The following is a 14,691-nucleotide window of genomic DNA, read 5'->3' as shown; positions in this document are numbered from 1 at the left end:
CTCGTTTTCTAATTAGAACTATTGTATAGGTTTTCTCAGCAGAAAATTGAAATCCCAATTGTATGCCAACTGTTTAACCTAATGCTTCCTTCCTTTAATGCACAAGATATGACTTTGTCTTTTCCAAAACAGCCAATCCTAATCCTAATCTAAATTAATTTGTTTTATCTAAGTCCTTTATTCAGTTGAATACACTCCCTCACACCCATTGATTCACTTTAACAGAAGAACCATCCTTCCTCAACATATATCATAAGCTTTTACGCCAGGAAATAATGCTTTAATAATTTGTGCTGTGATCTAATTTTCTAAACAAATCAAAGGATCCAGAGTTGACCTTCTTTTCTTAAACCCACTTTAATAATTTGCTATTAGTCCTTTATCGTTCATTAACTTAGAACCAAAAGCTTCCTTAAATCCCCATTTTTAAGATGTCTCAAACATATCTATGGTCTCAACATTATGTAAACATATTTGACCTTACCCTGGAGACCTGATCTCAGACAGAAGTAACTAATTATATTTGTTTGATCATCAAAAACATCTTCTTAAATTTTTTTATTTGTTTTGTTTAACTCAATACGTTGAAATTGTGATAAAAGTCGCTATAAATTCTAAAAAGCAGAAAAACGAATCTGCGGCTATTAATGCTTTCCTTTTGAAAGGGCAACTTTATTGACACAGCCCGTATGCGCAGGGATCAAACAGGGTTGTCCTTCAGCAGAGCTATCCAGATAGCCTTCACTCAAGCTTATTCTTGGCGTACTTGGAATAACAGTACGTTAAAGGAAACTACACTGCAGTGGACCATGGCGGCAAGGATTTTGCCCGTAGTGAAGTTAGTACTTTCTTTATTTCACCCGTAATTTGCCTGACGTTATTGCTGCTGTAGGTGCTAATGTTAGCTGCTCGATTAGCCAGTTAGCTAACTGATGCTAAGTTAAGTTAACTGTCAGTTGCCCGAGAGCTTTCCAGCTGTCATCTTCAACCACTGTTCGCTGGTTGGATAGCAAGTTGACTCAATAACCCACTAGTAAAAATAGTTTGTATCGATTGGAGTTAGACGTTGGCCTAATTTACACCAAGTTTCTTTATTCGCTAACGCTAGCTAAAAGGTTAACTAGCCAACTGCTCCTTTTCTTTGCATTATAGTAACATCCGACAAGCGTGGTTTCAGTCAGTGTGACGTTATTTGACTGGATACGGAGGTGGGTAATCTTGGTTATTGCCTGACTGTCTCGTGTTCTTTCATTCTCAGACTGGCCACCAAGTTGACCATTGCAGGAGGAGCTCTCTACGTCGCCTGTGACTCTGGTCTTTTGGGAAGCAGTGAGCAAGGCTCTGAGGCCCTGGAGAAGGCCAAGGCTGCAATACCCCCCGCCATAGAGGAATGGATGAAGTACTTTGGCCTGGAGGTACAGATAAGATGCATCGCTTATGCGTAGTTCTGATCCAGGACGGCCTGGATACGGGCTAGGGGGCATGATAATGCAACACAAGGAAGACAAATATGACGGCAAACACATTTGTATCGAACTTTGTTGTAGAAATTGGCCTTGCAGTAGACCTCTGACAAAGCTTTTGATGATTAATTCAGTAGATGAAAGAAGGACATATATGTGGTGTGATATTTGTTATTTCAGTGTCCTGCCATCTCATGGCCCATCCCTCATGGAATTGTAGGTTACCTTCACAAGACAGAAATAATGTATTTACAGAACAACTGTTAACAGCTTCCAGCTGTGCTGGCCAAAAATCAGCAACAATAGTAATCATCCAGCCCTTAGTGATACATAATTCTTCTCCTGAACTCCCATGGATTTATTAAATAAGTTGCCAAATTGAAGTTCTCTTTTTCAAACAACCATTTTCAGAGTGATTCATATCCATCTGCTCACTTACATCTTTTGTGTCAATAAACAAAGGATTATGTAATTTCCAGTACATATGACGGTGAAAAAAACAAAATGATACTCATTCTCTATTTCTTCCTGATCACACTGGACAGATTCCACTTTCTTCTTCTATAACAATGCGCCTGCCTATTTCAGGCACAAAGAGGCAGTATACCAGCTCTAATCAGAACACAGAGACCCTTTTTCATTTGGTAAATTATAAAGAACAACATTTTTTAGTAAAATATAATTTTACATTGAACAATAAGTACGGAGCTTTGGTTAACTCCAGATCTCATCTGCCCAGTTGTGTCTTTTCAGAAACGCCGGTAAACAGTAGACCTCTTAATGTAACCTAAGTAGCTATTAGCTAAGTGTCCGTATATTCTTTCTACAAAATGCCCCACTAAAATTGCCTTATGTGTTTCATATTCCTAGTCCGTGTGTAATTCTGGAGTAATGTGCCGGCTTTTTAGTGAAGCACCCCTCCATTATTATTGCCAGGATGTTGTAATGCTGCGAATGAAGAGTGATCAACCAAAATGATATCTTTTCACATTTCGCTCAATATCTCTACTGGTTTTGAAGTGTTGAACATGCAATATAATGTGCATAACTACAAAGCATTTGGCTGCTTCAAACTAACGTCCCCTCCCTCATCAGGCTCAGCTTCCAACCATGCCTAAGGTTGAATTCTCCCCTGTTCAGGCGTGGAACTCTGGTAAGAACTGAATGAAAAGCTTGTTCCTTATTTAAAAAAATCTTTTAAAGAGAAGGCACAACTTTGCTAATGTCATGACTTTGTGTTTTGTGCCCAAATTTTAAATTGTGGTTGTGCACTTGTTAGATGCAGTGATAATGTTAGCGATTCATTGGGGCAATAATCATTGTCAGCGTCACTAGTAGGACTCTGAGATGATTATCTTACCAGTGGTTAACACCTTAAATGCTTTGTATACATTTCCGGTGCCTAAAACCAAACCATTGATTTTTATTTCATTGCAGGGGTGCGGCAGACAATTTCAACTCTTTCAGAGGCTCCAACAAAAGCAACTGGATACACAAATCAGTGTTTGCAGTACCTGAAAGACCTCACCAAGTGAATAGGAACTCTCTGGACAACCTGACATTTATCAATCTTTTTGAGTTTTGCACTTGAGAAATGACATTACTTCTTTAAAAAGTTGTAGCCCCTCCCAAGAAAGAAGAAACGCCCAATATTAAAGAAAACAGCTAGACAAAAATTCAGCTGCAAGGAGTGCAGTCTCCTGAATGGCTAATGCGGTTCTCGAAATGATAGTGGCATTGGTTGGAAGTTGTACATAATGCTTAGGAAGCATAATGTCTTTTTAAAAAAAGTTGTTCTTTCATTTTGTGTATACCACCTAATTTAATTTAGCTCAGTGCTGTCTAATACAATATTTCACTGCCCTTTGTTCTCAAACCCAAACATTGTTATGAAGAGTGTCTGTTGAGTGTGTATATATACAGTTTCACCATTTGTGACTAAATAATACATCAATCTTAAAACACGTCCAGTCTTTAGTTTTGATTTATTGAGGCGGAGTACGTACTACATTGTTGATCCTGGCAGTGTGTTCAAAGAACAAGACCAAACAAATGTGCAAAAATCTTTATTACTCATGACAGAATAATGACACAAAATTGCCTGTTGATGCTGCTACAACTTCAGAACAGGAGGTTATTTAAAGCATGAAGAAGAGCACGCACAGTCATCTGTAACTCCACTCTACACAACACAAACACCACACAGCACCACTAGCGGTGATGTACAGTTTTTTTTTTTTTTTTTTTTTTTTTTTTTTTTTTAACAGTTTCCGTGGGTTAAAGAAACGGTAGCAATTCTGCCACACCTTGTCACTTCTCTACTGTCGTAAGTATGGTTTGAATATCTCCGGACACACTGTTCAGATAATGCATGCAGAGTTTTGACAACTAAAAATAACCGTATACCTACCGATTTGACTAGTTTACTGAGGGATATACACGGAGTGACTTGAAGAAGACTGAGAGGGCCGAGACCAATTCGTCAACTAGTGACAAAGTTGGGATGAAACAATACTGCAAGCATACATGTCATGTTTGCAATACAAAGAGACAGTTATAAAGAATTGAACCAGAGTTAGTTACTTTCAACATACTGGTTTGTCAGTTGATTATACCTTATGTTAAATATTCAGTTTATAATGAATGTAAATAAACAACCCTTTCACTAAAAGCTGGTGGTGTTTTGATGAGATATTCGTATAAATGAGAGGAACCACTACTGGCAACGTTACAAGGCATTTTACATAAGTTGTACATATTAAATACTGTCATCTGAAAATGTATTGCAAAGCGTTTTTTTTTCTTCATGCGTATGATATAAAGCATGTATTCTGCCACATTTGCTCTTCAGGAAGAAGCATTTTGGGGGAAACTATATAGCGTACCATAAACATGTAAACTTTATACATTAAAGTGCTCCCCACAAGGTCAACAGTAAGCTTATACAACCAATGATGATGTGTGTAATGTTTAAAGAACATTTTTATACTGCATTAAGAGCAAAACCCAGCACTAATATTTAAACTAATGGTTGCAAAACTTTCCTCAAGCTGTCAGTGTCACCACTTCTGAATGAAAACCAAAAAAAGCAGCCTTTATAAGCAAGGATTCCGTAAGAGCGTAGACAGTCGGAGAAACAGTATGTACAATATTGCAAAAGTGACAAGCCGGAAGGCACTTTATGATTTGTGTGGGATCAGATTTAAATAAGAATTTAGCAAACTGCATCTTCATCACCACTGCAAAGGATCTTAAACAATGCTAAATATGGTGCAAAGGTGCAGTAGAAGATTTCCACATGAGCAGTATTCATTTAAGGCTTTTGTAAATATAAGGGCCCCCATTCAGGTGATTTTGCAATTCTGCTTTCATTCATTCCTTCCTTCCAGTACTAACACTGCATTTGATAATATATGGTTAGATAAATACAATACACAAATTTATCTGCCCATGTAATGCAATAAATGCATGTGTTTGCTAGTAGGCTGCACAAAATTAATAAATAAACAATCAAAAATGTTATGAAAATCACAATATTGATTTGTGCAATATCCAAATCGCAGGGGGAAGGGGGGCGTAATATTTGTTAAAGGCAAAAAATAAATTCTAAATACCATTCTGAATTAAGTATTGTGGTGCTGCAGAAATGTCGTGTTCTACAGACTTAAAAAAAAAAAATCTTTGTTTGGTACAGATCATTGCATAAATCACACAATGGCAATTTATTTTATATTTTTCAATGAAAATAAAAATAATGATGCAAAAATGATCATTCCCTCCATTATTGTGAGTTGCAATATTTAAAATAATCACAATTAGATATTGTCCCCATATCGTGCAGCCCTACTTACTAGCTGTTTAGATGAAACAAAGAAAAGTGTCTTTAAAAGAACGTTTTGAGCAGCTTTTTTTAGTCATACTGGGATTTAATTAAGATAATAACTTTAAGGACTGATCAACAAGTATATCAAGGACAACAATACAAATGCAATAACAACTGCCCTTTGCCGCTGTTGGGCAGTGCAATCTTGGACTGTCCAAACTTAAAGTATAAAGTAAAGCAGCAAAAAGAAATCTCCCATCTGCTCGAAATAGCCAAGTATAGCGGTGCTACAGTTCTGCTGTGCATATGAAAAACAGATTGCACTTTCTTCTGAACAATAAAGCATATAACTATTCAACCCTGCATGGCTTTGGATAACAGATTATAACGATGAGTGGAACAGAAGCAGATGGAGGGGTGGAGGGGGCTGGAGAGAGGGAGATAAAGTGTCCACTACAGTATCTCTAGGTGGTTTTCACCAGGTCATAGACATGGATATGAAAGTCATCATCATATTTGATATAGTAGACAGAGGGCTTGGCTGGGACCTGGTAGATGACCAGGCCGGTTCTCTTCACACCCTTGTCAGTAACATACTCCACCTGTTTCCCCACCAGACTCTCTGTCTCTTCTCCGGGCTTCCTGTCTGCAGGCAACAGGTGTTTGTTTTCTGAGGAGTGAAACATTATAACATTACATTTCGGTTAAGACTGAGTTAGTTTGAAAGTTGCTTGTGTGTAGCTCACCAAACAAAGTGGGTGTAACAAAAAAATAATGTCTGGTTTGGTTTCTGAGCAAGAAATGCATAAAACAGACTGATCTCATGAAGTGGCGTATGTATGACACGCCAATTCGTATGCCATTATTGGCGCGTTATCAAGACGCATACTCGCTTTTTAGTGTGTTTATCAACGCCGTTTGGCCTCCATTGACTTACATTACCTTGCGAATGCGTGTGAATTGACGCCGTAAGCGAGTAGCATGAAACGGGGAAAATCCACTTAGGGAGGTTAGTGGAGGATGGATAAAACGCAGGACTTTCACCCAGGAGAGCGGGGATCGTGTTCCGCGTGACATTTCCTTTCCACGTTTGTTCTTTTCCTAAACCCAACCCGCGTGTGACGTTTCCTAAACCCAAGCGTAGCCTCACAATAACACGTAGCCTCGCGATAACACGTAGCCTCGCGATTACACGTAGCCTCGCGATAACACGCCGCGTGGCTTTAGAAACTGGCGTGTATGTTTATACTGTGACGTTGCAGACTGCTGTCTGCTGTATACAGCGTAGACATACACGCGGATAGCACAAAATGCGTACAGATAACACGCCACAGTGGCGTGTATGTTTACGCGAAGTCATGATATTACGTTGCATAAAAAGGTATTAAAACCAGAGGTTCTGTGTTATTCTTTAAATGGTCCATCTCATCATTATCACAAAAATAAAGAAAGTGTGCATCCTATCTATCTCTCTCTCATTAGAAGCGTACAGACAATTTTTTTTCTCCAATCCCATTTTCTCAATTTCACTATTACTTCAGTATATTACAAAGCTAGGAATGAAAATATATCTCCAGACTTGTCAAGACTTTCCAGAGAAGTGTAAGAAACCTGTATATCTTTTGTTTTTATCATGACAGACTCAAATAAACTATATGAGTTATTACAGGCCTTAGTATCTGGCATAATGCATCAGTATTCTGATATTTCACTATCTGAATTACACTTGATTAGGTGTTACTGTGAATGTATATGTATGTCAGGCAGCATCATTTGAATATTCTCATATTATATGCAGCAATTTGTGCATGTTTAAACCAAGCCATTACCTCTGGAACAGCTCCAGAAACAGTTGTTTGGTGAAACCAGTGATTAGTCTAGAGTCTTGGCTCTAATTATTGAACACCATGACGATAAATACCTAATGTCCCCAAGGAAACACCTGATTTAACTCCGAGCTCTTAATTCACTGTCGTGACTGACATACGCTGTCAGGAGGGTCTGTGTGTCCATGGCTGCAAGAAGTGCTCACTTTTAAAATATCTTATCTTGCCGGTTTGCTACTTGGAGTCAACACCATTGATTGTGATGACTACAGACTTCCAACGGCTGCTGGTGAACTCACATGGTATCCATTTCAAAAGATTTAAGATTTAACAGTCCTCCAGAGTGAAAAATCTAATTTACGTCACATAGCAGATCTTGATCTATAAAGCCTAAGGACACAATTATTAAAGACTTAATATAGCTTTGTGAAGTATCAATCGGTCTTTGTCATACACAAATCACCAGTACCTGCTTCAGGCAGAATCCTGAGGTCTCCGTCACCATAGTCGTCCCACAGCTGGTACATATAAAGCACGGGGTCCTTTTCATAAGTGATATAATACCAGTTGGTCATGATTGGAGCTCTAGAGAGGACCATGCCTCTCCACTCGTTCTTCTCTCCATCCTCCTTTTCAAACAGATGCTCCACAGCTTTGCCCACCAACTCCTCCGCCCCTGGAGGCATCTTGATCTTGTTGTTTACTGTGGACACACAGCCGCAACGGAAATACAATATCAAACTAAGAAAGATGAAAAATCTGTAACCCAACTGCTGCAAAAAGTACATTTCACCTTCATTTATTTATCACATTTTATTACATGAAAAATGTTTGTCTTGGTTCACAACAGATTCTGAAACGTGAATTAATCAAACCAGCTAGCACAGATTAAAAGAGAGGCTTTCTAACTCACCGACTTTTTCCGACAGGACCTGCAGGTTCGATACCCTGTCGTCCTTAAACAGCTCGATGCCATAGACGCAGTCAAAGCCGTCATACTTCACCATGAAGAGAGAAGGGTTCACGCTAAGCCTGTCGAGTACTGTTCCCTTCCATTTGCTCTGGTTCCCCTTCTCGCGCCAGTTATGCTGAATGCGGACTCCCAGAATGCTGTTGGGATCTGGGGTCAATGTGTCACTCAGCTCCCCGCTACTCCGCTTTCTGGTAAAACAGGATGAATTAGAAGATGTCTGCTGTTACCACCCTCAAAACTTATTTCACTATTTTGTATGTATCTGATTATTTCAATCAGAATGCAATATTTCTTGTTTTACATTCATTCCAGGTGTAAATCTGATGTAAGATAGTTATTTTCAGAATTGTATACCTGGATTAATCACTTTGTTATACAGCGGTTTGTGACATTGTAGTTGTACTGTTACATTAGATTCTAAAACCACCATTAATGGCATCATGTGATGGTATGAACAGTAGCTTTGTTTCTACATACCTGCCCCTTTTCTTGGACATGCCTCCAGAAAGTCAAAGGCTACTGATTAAGAGAAAGACAGGTCAAAGTTCAGTTATTATGTGAGTGAGTTCTGAGCTGCCAAACTTTACATGTACTGTACTAAGTACAGCATAAGGAAGGCCTCTGCTTCAGCTGAGAGGCTGGCCTGTCTGAAGAGACCTGTGACAGGCTGCTCAGCACAGACTGACAACTCCAACAGCCAATAGATTAGCATGATGGAATAACTTCCTGGGTATTTGCTTTAACGTTAACTACACAGCCATGGAGGTCACTGTTTGTAATGCACAGTCTACAGAGGCGAGACGGTGTAGTTTGTCGTATTTATTGCACAAGTCTCGCCTCAGTTAAGGATTAAAAAGCTAATAAAAAAATCTGGCGGACACAACTTCAAGAGAATACGTCAGCCATTTCACTGTATCTGAAGAATTACAGTGTGTAACGTTAGCCGGTTACATTTCAGTGCACATAACTTTGACATTAGCAACATTCATATATGTACAATTTGATGAGGCGAGCTCGATACACTACGCTATAAGTCATGCCGTATACCACCTGTCCTGGACTAAATCCAACACACCTACACCTCACACTGTAGGTTATCAATAACGCTCGTCTGTCCTAGCTCTACCTCAATGCAGATGTTACTGTAGGATCAGTGGAGGCGGCTAGCTACATCCGCTCTTTGGTGTCCCTGACGGCAGGTAACGAACACCAGCAACAACTAGGTGTTAACAGCCTTATTCTACTCGCGAAACATGTCTTCATTACCTTTACGCAGATTTCATATCAGTATTGTTCAGTTCGTCTGGCAGAAAAATGCTGCCACACACCAACCCGCCTATGTAAATCTCGCGATTCGCGAAACCTGTGGAAAATGGGAGATGCAGTGACGAGACTCTACTTCCCAGCGAGCCTACGCTTACCAGACCACATATAAGGACATGAACACGCGCGCAATGAACACTGGGAATTTGTGTTTTAATGACAATGACATGAACTTTTAACGACCGGAGTTAACCTACACACAGGTGTTCTGGAGACAGTGGGAGACAGTGGTGCATGCTGCGTTGGAGTGTTTTAGGAAATAGTGTAATTACGGTATAAGTGCGCATGATTAATGGGAAAAAGTCATAGAAAAAGTACACAACAGCAGGCAAAGAGCTCGGGATTTTCTGTGACGCGAGAGTAGCCTACAATTTGACTTAAAGGGGCAGACAGTGTATAAAAAATGTTATAAAGCAACATCAGCATCAAATGTTATTATTATTATTATTATTATTATTATTATTATTATTATTATTATTAATAAAGTAATTATGTTTTTCCAAGTCACTCTTTCCCTAATATTTAAATATCACCGTTAGGCCTATGGCAACATTTTGCATCTTAAGTTTCATAAACTCAGCTAACACTAGCACTAAAATGCTAGATGGACATTTTACCTTTACTGCAGCAAAGGAAATTACATGTGATCTCTGAAATAAATTGAAATCCACGCCTTTCCATCTTTGTGAAATATTAGGTCAAATTCCAACCTAAAACATTAGGATGCACAAACTATATGCATTTTTCCAGTCTGCATGTACAGTTGCAAATAGATTTTGAAATATTAACTGAAAGAAAATCAGTACCAGGTTCATCATAAATCTAAAGGACCACTGGACAGCTCGCCTAGCATTCAGGGTTAGTGAATATGGGCAAATAATTGGGAATATCAGATGAGCATGTGCAACCTGCCTTTACAGAAAGGTATTCATACTTTGTCCCAACTGACACCTTACAGAAAACAGCATATTTCAATGCACCACTATCACCTGAACCTATATTATCATTATGTTAAGTTACTAATTACATTATAAAGTTGCATATTCCCGTTGCAGTTTACAAGTTGCACATAGTCTATATCCACAACGTTCCACTTCTGGGATTGTTCAGGTGCCGCAGGAAATTCCGCCGGATGCAGGTCTTTTCGCTGATGTCTGTATACTTCTGCTTCCTCTGTGTTGGAATTTTAAGCTCTGGTGGATTTATGAGGACTATGGTAAACTGCTCCTCAGATCTCTGCAGGATAAATCCAGACAGCTAGCTAGACTATCTGTCCAATCTGAGTTTTCTCTCCCATGACTAAAACAACTTTTGAACGTAGACGTTCCACCAAAACAAGTTCCTTCCTGGGGCTATTATGCATTGTCTCTGTGCGGAGCTTATCACTGCCCATGACGACTGTGATTGGTTTAAAGAAATGGCAATATACCAGAGCAGACTTGTAGTTCAACTGAATGCCAAGCGTGTTCAGCTGTCCAACCACCTTTATTGTTAATTAAATGAAACTATTACATTTATGCTGCAAGAATGAAGCTACCTACTAAATATGCAAACACAAACAAAACGTTGACACATAAAATATTTTTTTCTCCAATGCTGTAATGATAGGTTTTATGGTGCTGTCACTGTTCGACCCATTGTTTAATACAAGAAACAAAGTGGGTGTAACAAAAGTGAGTGAGTGCATGGGAATGTGCCTTACTTTTTCATTTCATTATTACATTCAACTCAGTGTACTTTGAATCTTTAGAATGAAAAGTTGTGTTTGTTTTGAAGAGTTTTGTCTGACCTATTGCAATGCATACTGTATAACGAATACAAAAGATGACAAGTGGTGGTGACAAAAACATAATTTATCACCTCATCTGAACAAACACCATAAGCAGATATTTAACAACATTACACCACATGTTTGAATATCACAAAGAGCCTTGCTTTAAAAATTACATCCTAATTGAGCATATTGACACATTACCATTTCATCTAATTTGCCTAATTGTTGTTCAACACGCTTGTAATCCATTCTCTGAAGGATGATACACGTGTGTAGACATCAGGGGTCTTGGGGTTTCCGCATAGCTGGCCGGAGAAGGAGACGACACCTGCAGCAGCTCCATCACACACCAACGGACCACCTGAATCCCCCTTTAACAGAAAAGATCAGACACTTAACAGAGGGTGTACGTTGTCTTCTCTGAGGTCTAAGCTATTTCCCCCCATCTTTGATTAGCCTGGTCTCCTTGTGTAATAATGCTTGTATAACCTTGACCCTGTTTTGCACAATCAAGTTATATACAGCATTTCTTTCAGGAGAACCTGCGCTATCAGGATATTTATGCTGCAGGGATGCCACATAAATGTATACATTGTTAAATGACTCTATAGACAAAAGAAAAGACTAAACGGGAATGAAATCTCACAGAAATGTATTGAAATCACACAGAGAACAATAATGACTAAGACTTTTGGTTTTTGAAAATAGTTCTCCCAAGTCTTTGCAATCAGGGGAAACAAAAATAAACTCTGTAACTAACAAAAATATAAAACTACTTAGGTTTTTTTCTTTCTGTGCTCAGTATTAGTTGCTTACTGCACACCTAAAATTACGGTGGCATCATTTTGCAACAGGAAAAAAAAAGAAAGATCTTTCTATTGACAAAATAATCTCAGGTTTTTAAGAAGATGTTTAGTGTGTCTCCAACATTATACACACTAAAGACAACTCCTTCAAAGGTTGGTATGAGTGCCTGATCCATGTCTTGCCAGTGTATTCTCTTACCGAGCAGAAGCCTTGAAAGCCGCGGGCCCCGACGCCACAAACCATAGTCCTGGTGATAGGAACCATTCCCCATCTCCTGCGACATGTTTTCTGTGGCAGGGTGGTTACGTTGACTTCCTGAAGCCTGATTGCTAAGGTACCGTTATCATTTATATCCCCCCAGCCAGCTGTGATGCACCGACTAGATGTATTCAGCCTGCTTGTTTTCAGAGGAATCAGCTGCACTGCTTCAGTCAGTTGGGCGCTACGGTCGAGCTGAGACAAGCAGATTAATGAAAGAAAAATGTTAGCTGTGTTAGATTTGTGTAATTGTAACATCACATTTTGTTCCAACTAGAAACAGTAATGAAGATAATTCTTCTTAAAATCTGACAGTGTAGTAAGCAACAATCCACCCTTACCTTCAGGAGCATGATATCATTTCCATGTCCATCATAGTTGGGATGTGGAATGGATTTGATTGCACTGAACTCCTGCTTTGTAGGCTCATTAGCGGTCAGGGAATCAGCTCCAAGTACTACTGTGTATGGTCTAGAAATCACAATTGAATGATGACTGGACGCCAGATTAGATTTTAAGACTAACAACCTCCCTTGACATAAATCATTTTCCACATTGGTCGCTGTGTCTGTATAGAGAAAACATTCTGAGAACTTTCAAAGCATGATTTAATAAGTTTTTCCTATTTTCTATCTACAAATCAGTGCTTTCCATTAATTTCTGTACAGTGCAACAAACACCTTGCAGAGACTTGTACGGTACTTCACCAAAGTGAACATTTTACTGCCTTTATTTTTTGTCAAAGAGAGCATCCCTGGACCCTGACTGTACCAAGAAAAAAAATTGTTCTGCTTGTGACTTTAGTTTGACAAAGAAATAAATACAAAAATGCAATGTTTACTATGATGCATTGGCAAATTTGGAAAACTGGAAACCTCCCTGCACGTTGATTTTCATACCGAACTGACATGTAAGAAACAAGCGGCGGCAATGAAAATAGGAAAAGGATATTGGTTCGTTTTTGAATTCTTACATGGGTATCTGACAATGTGCTGCTGTGAGCACAAAGTCCTGTCTCACCAGGGCTCCCCCACAGTTGTGGCTTCCTTGGACCTGCAGCGAGGCCATGTAGGGGCGCGATTGGGGGACAGAATCTCTGCCCCCGACAATATGAGTACCATCGGCTCCTGAAGCACAAAACCAGTCATTATTTGCTAATCTTCATCCAAGTTATTTTTCGGTTTGTAGTAAATGCAGATGTATATGTCTTGTATAGATAGCTTACCATTTAGGACAAAGAACAACAGTAGTATGTAGCTGGTTGCCATGGCCTCTGGTCAAATCCTCACCCTCAACGTACCGTTTTAAATTCTTAGAGAAGATAGGTCTTGCTTATTTTGTGGTCTTTGTTGCTTCAGTGTGTTTGCCAACATGCTGTTGAGCTTTCTGAGAAGTTGTTGGTGGGGTAACAAAAAGATATGGTTTCAAAACAGGGTTTCATTATTGATGCAAGAAACCGTTGCTGTTGTAACGGCTATACTGAGGCCCAAAATTCTCTGAGGGCTCACACTGCCATATGTGTCTCTCACACAAATCATGTCTAACGATCGACCCAAAGTTAGACATAGCAAAGGTAAACGTTTTTTGACAAATGGTAGTTAAAGTCTGCATTGTCTAAAAAACACCAAGTTGCCATTATGTGTGTATGTGGGGGGGATTGTTGTAAGGTTGTGGTTTAATCCTCAATTAGTGCTTAGATTAAAATCTTGCAAAATTAGTTATTTCCCCTTTTCATCAGTTTACATCACGTTTGTGTCAAAAAAAAAGTCCTCTTACGAAAGAATGTGGTTTTGTCTAATGCAGACAGAATAATTCTGCTCTAACATGCAACTGAGTTTCTCAGCTGTGTGGGATTGAATGGATCATTTTCCAAATACACCGGTAAAACTGTATTAAATGTTTAAGCAAGTCTTTGCCATTTTTAGATTTTAATAACACTGAAGTTTAATGAACAATAGACAAAGACCATTTGCATTGTTTTATTAACTTAAATACCATTTTGTATCTCTTGATGGAGAATTTTACCGCAGGAAACAAAATAATACAGGATTTAAAATTAGGTTTTGTTTTTACACGGAATGGCTGTATTTAGTCAACTTTATTTAGAGGAATGTAAGAAGGAGATAACACAGACGCAACACTAAGGCTCTTTGGTGGGGATGTACTAGACACACAGCTCATATTGCTTTGAATTGTGACAAACTAGCTGAACCACAGTAACCACAGTTTCCAACCTAAGATGTGAGTGTTGATGTTCACCAAAGACACCAAGCTCCAACATGTCTTATCATATAATGTCGCTCATAATAGAATTATTATAATTGTCATAATTCTAAATTCTTTTTTAATATTACTGGTTTTATACCATTTACAACTTTTCCTTTTGCCTGAATAAACACAATGCAAGATCTGTGTTTTCACATGTCTTTGAGTGAAGTGTCATG

The 14,691-nt window shown here is 38.9% G+C and overlaps 3 protein-coding genes across 4 annotated transcripts; 1 reads left to right on the top strand and 2 right to left on the bottom strand.

Moving 5' to 3' along the window:
• Nucleotides 1-653: 653 nt before the first annotated feature.
• micos13 (mitochondrial contact site and cristae organizing system subunit 13) lies at nt 654-3,433 on the top strand. Its single transcript, XM_028588401.1, has 4 exons — nt 654-838; nt 1,259-1,415; nt 2,559-2,616; nt 2,901-3,433. Exons 1-4 carry the CDS (start codon nt 690-692, stop codon nt 2,996-2,998), a joined length of 462 nt encoding a protein of 153 aa, XP_028444202.1. The 5' UTR covers nt 654-689; the 3' UTR covers nt 2,999-3,433.
• Nucleotides 3,434-5,268: 1,835 nt separating this feature from the next.
• On the bottom strand, nt 5,269-9,516 carry LOC114561549 (spindlin-1). 2 transcript variants are annotated; one of them, XM_028587606.1, is made up of 5 exons: nt 9,352-9,516; nt 8,563-8,601; nt 8,026-8,273; nt 7,582-7,815; nt 5,269-5,956 (listed from the first exon to the last, which is right to left on the bottom strand). In XM_028587606.1, the coding sequence occupies exons 2-5, from the start codon at nt 8,580-8,582 to the stop codon at nt 5,751-5,753; spliced, it is 708 nt and encodes a 235-aa protein (XP_028443407.1). In that variant the 5' UTR covers nt 8,583-8,601; nt 9,352-9,516; the 3' UTR covers nt 5,269-5,750. The 2 variants fall into 2 exon arrangements, with proteins under 2 accessions (XP_028443407.1, XP_028443406.1); XM_028587605.1 differs by having other exon boundaries at nt 8,563-8,604; nt 9,352-9,515.
• A 1,381-nt stretch (nt 9,517-10,897) lies between these two features.
• On the bottom strand, nt 10,898-13,567 carry LOC114561954 (serine protease 57). Its single transcript, XM_028588131.1, has 5 exons — nt 13,473-13,567; nt 13,221-13,374; nt 12,589-12,718; nt 12,188-12,442; nt 10,898-11,553 (listed from the first exon to the last, which is right to left on the bottom strand). The coding sequence occupies exons 1-5, from the start codon at nt 13,513-13,515 to the stop codon at nt 11,401-11,403; spliced, it is 735 nt and encodes a 244-aa protein (XP_028443932.1). The 5' UTR covers nt 13,516-13,567; the 3' UTR covers nt 10,898-11,400.
• Between the last annotated feature and the right edge of the window lie 1,124 nt (nt 13,568-14,691).

The sequence above is a fragment of the Perca flavescens genome, chromosome 9, assembly GCF_004354835.1.
Source record: "Perca flavescens isolate YP-PL-M2 chromosome 9, PFLA_1.0, whole genome shotgun sequence".
NCBI lineage: Eukaryota > Metazoa > Chordata > Actinopteri > Perciformes > Percidae > Perca > Perca flavescens.
Note: the sequence above shows the minus strand (reverse complement) of the source record. Positions and strands in the feature narration are given on the sequence as shown.